The sequence below is a fragment of the Anoplopoma fimbria genome, unplaced genomic scaffold (genome assembly GCF_027596085.1).
Source record: "Anoplopoma fimbria isolate UVic2021 breed Golden Eagle Sablefish unplaced genomic scaffold, Afim_UVic_2022 Un_contig_12479_pilon_pilon, whole genome shotgun sequence".
Lineage (NCBI taxonomy): Eukaryota > Metazoa > Chordata > Actinopteri > Perciformes > Anoplopomatidae > Anoplopoma > Anoplopoma fimbria.
In genome coordinates this window covers 32,501-34,739 of record NW_026551835.1, presented here as the reverse complement: position 1 = coordinate 34,739, position 2,239 = coordinate 32,501, and the positions used below count along the sequence as shown (strand labels likewise).

Here is a 2,239-nt window from a genome sequence, read left to right as displayed (position 1 = left end):
TATGCCTAGACAGCCGGGGGACTACCTAGGATACGCTGAGCTCCTCTCTCCTCTTCTCTCCCTCCTTCTTTATGTATTAATCTCCTATTTATGCACATTACTGATTTTGCTTCTTCCCCGGAGTTCTTGTGCTTTCTCGCCTCGCAGGTTCCCAGGAATCGGGGTTATATTTGGACTGTCATCGTGCCACCTACTGAGGCCCTGCTGACACCCACTACTACTACCACTATCATTATTAGTCACATTACTATTATTATTGCCTGTACTATTACGCTTATTGACTTGCTTGTACCCTGGAGTCTTTGTGCTTTCTCGCTTCGCAGGCTTCTATAAATCGTGGCTGTACCTGGACCGTGGTCGTGCATCCTGCTACGGCCCTGCTGACACCGACTGCTACCACCATTATTATTACTAGTCACATTACTATTACTATTACCTGTACCATTAAGCATTTTAGCTTTACTTCCACCCTGAAGCCCTTTTGCTTTCTCGTTCTGCTGCTGTGAGCTGACTGACACCCACTGCTACTTCCATTATTATTATTAATCACATTACTATCCCTATTTTCATAACTATAATTCTACTGTAATAATTGCTGCTGTTATTATAAGTAGTCTTATTATATTAATCATTTATGTCACATACATTGAATGTATTGTTTCTCTGTTATGCTGTTCATTCTGTACACATGACATCTATTGCATTCTGTCCATCCTGGGAGAAGGATCCCTCCTCTGTCGTTCTCCCATAGGTTTCTTCCTTTTTCTCCCTGTTAAAGGGGTTTTTAGGGGAGTTTTCCTGTGCCGATTCTACCCTGGAGTCTTTGTGCTTTCTCGCTTCGCAGGCTTCTATAAATCGTGGCTGTACCTGGACCGTGGATCGTGCATCCTGCTACGGCCCTGCTGACACCGACTGCTACCACCATTATTATTATTACTAGTCACATTACTATTACTATTACCTGTACCATTAAGCATTTTAGCTTTACTTCCACCCTGAAGCCCTTTTGCTTTCTCGTTCTGCAGGTTTCCATGAATCGTTGTGGTACCTGGACCGTAGTCGTGCCTCCTGCTGTGAGCCGACTGACACCCACTGCTACTTCGATTATTATTATTAGTCACATTACTATCCCTATTTTCATGGCTATAATTCTACTGTAATAATTGCTGCTGTTATTATAAGTAGTCTTATTATATGAATAATTTATGTCATATACATTGAATGTGTTGTATCTAAGAACTGTTATGCTGCTCATTCTGTACACATGACATCTATTGCATTCTGTCCATCCTGGGAGAAGGATCCCTCTTGCAGTACTGTGTGTGTCCATGCAGTACTCTGTGTGTCCTTGCAGTACTGTGTGTGTACTTGCAGTACTGTACTTGCAGTACTGTGTGTCCATGCAGTACTGTGTGTGTACTGCAGCTGTGGCGTAGTGGAGAGCAAGGTAGTTCTCCAATCAGAGGGTCAGTGGTTCAATACCCGGCTTCGGCAGTCCTTGGGCAAGACACTTAACCCCAAGTTGCTCCTGAAGGCCATCGGTGTGGACTGGATGATGAATGTTAGTTAGAGTCTGATGGTGGCACCTTGATGGTAGCCTGTCATCAGTGTGTGAATGGGTGAATGATATGTAATATACTACTGATTGTAAGTCGCTTTGGAGAAAAGCGTCTGCTAAATGACTCTAATGTAATGTACTGTGTGTGTACTTGCAGTACTCTGTGTGTACTTGCAGTACTGTCACTTACCAGCAGGGAGAGCATCTGCAGCATGGTGATCTGAGCGTTGACCAAATACGCCAGGAAGTAGATGAAGGAGGAAACACCGAGCCAGTAACCAAAACAAGTTCCTATAGCTGTTCCCATCAGGGTCCCCTCCCTCTGAGAGACAGACAGGCAGAGAGACAGAGAATTAGTGAATCAAGTTTTATAAGGGTTAGTGTGTGTGTGTGTGTGTGTGTGTGTGTGTGTGTGTGTGTGTGTGTGTGTGTGTGTGTGTGTGTGTGCGCGTTCTTACGATCACGGTGTCCGACGTCTTCATGCCGTGCAGTAGAATGGCCACCAGAGTGAAGACCAGCATCAGAGGACCGTACAGCTCACCTGCGATCTTCTACAGGAAGTACAAACTGTCAGAGGACCCAAGCTGAAGCTCTTATTGTGAAAATCCCACCTAACAACCCAGCACCGGTGATCTCACTGTGAAAGAGACAGGAAGTAGGAGGGCGTACCTGGGGGAAGGT

General features: G+C 45.0%; 1 protein-coding gene across 1 annotated transcript in view; it reads right to left on the bottom strand.

The window, feature by feature from the left end:
• Positions 1-1,531: 1,531 nt before the first annotated feature.
• The window catches only part of LOC129115803 (protein YIPF3-like), a 4,507-nt gene continuing 3,799 nt past the window's right edge, over positions 1,532-2,239 (bottom strand). Inside the window, exons 4-6 of the mRNA XM_054627053.1 lie at positions 2,228-2,239; positions 2,017-2,109; positions 1,532-1,880 (exon numbers count right to left, since the gene is read on the bottom strand). The exon at positions 2,228-2,239 is cut by the window's right edge and continues 34 nt beyond it. Coding sequence (XP_054483028.1) covers positions 1,605-1,880; positions 2,017-2,109; positions 2,228-2,239 — 381 coding nt within the window. The 3' untranslated portion in view covers positions 1,532-1,604. The remainder of the gene's footprint in view (positions 1,881-2,016; positions 2,110-2,227) is intronic.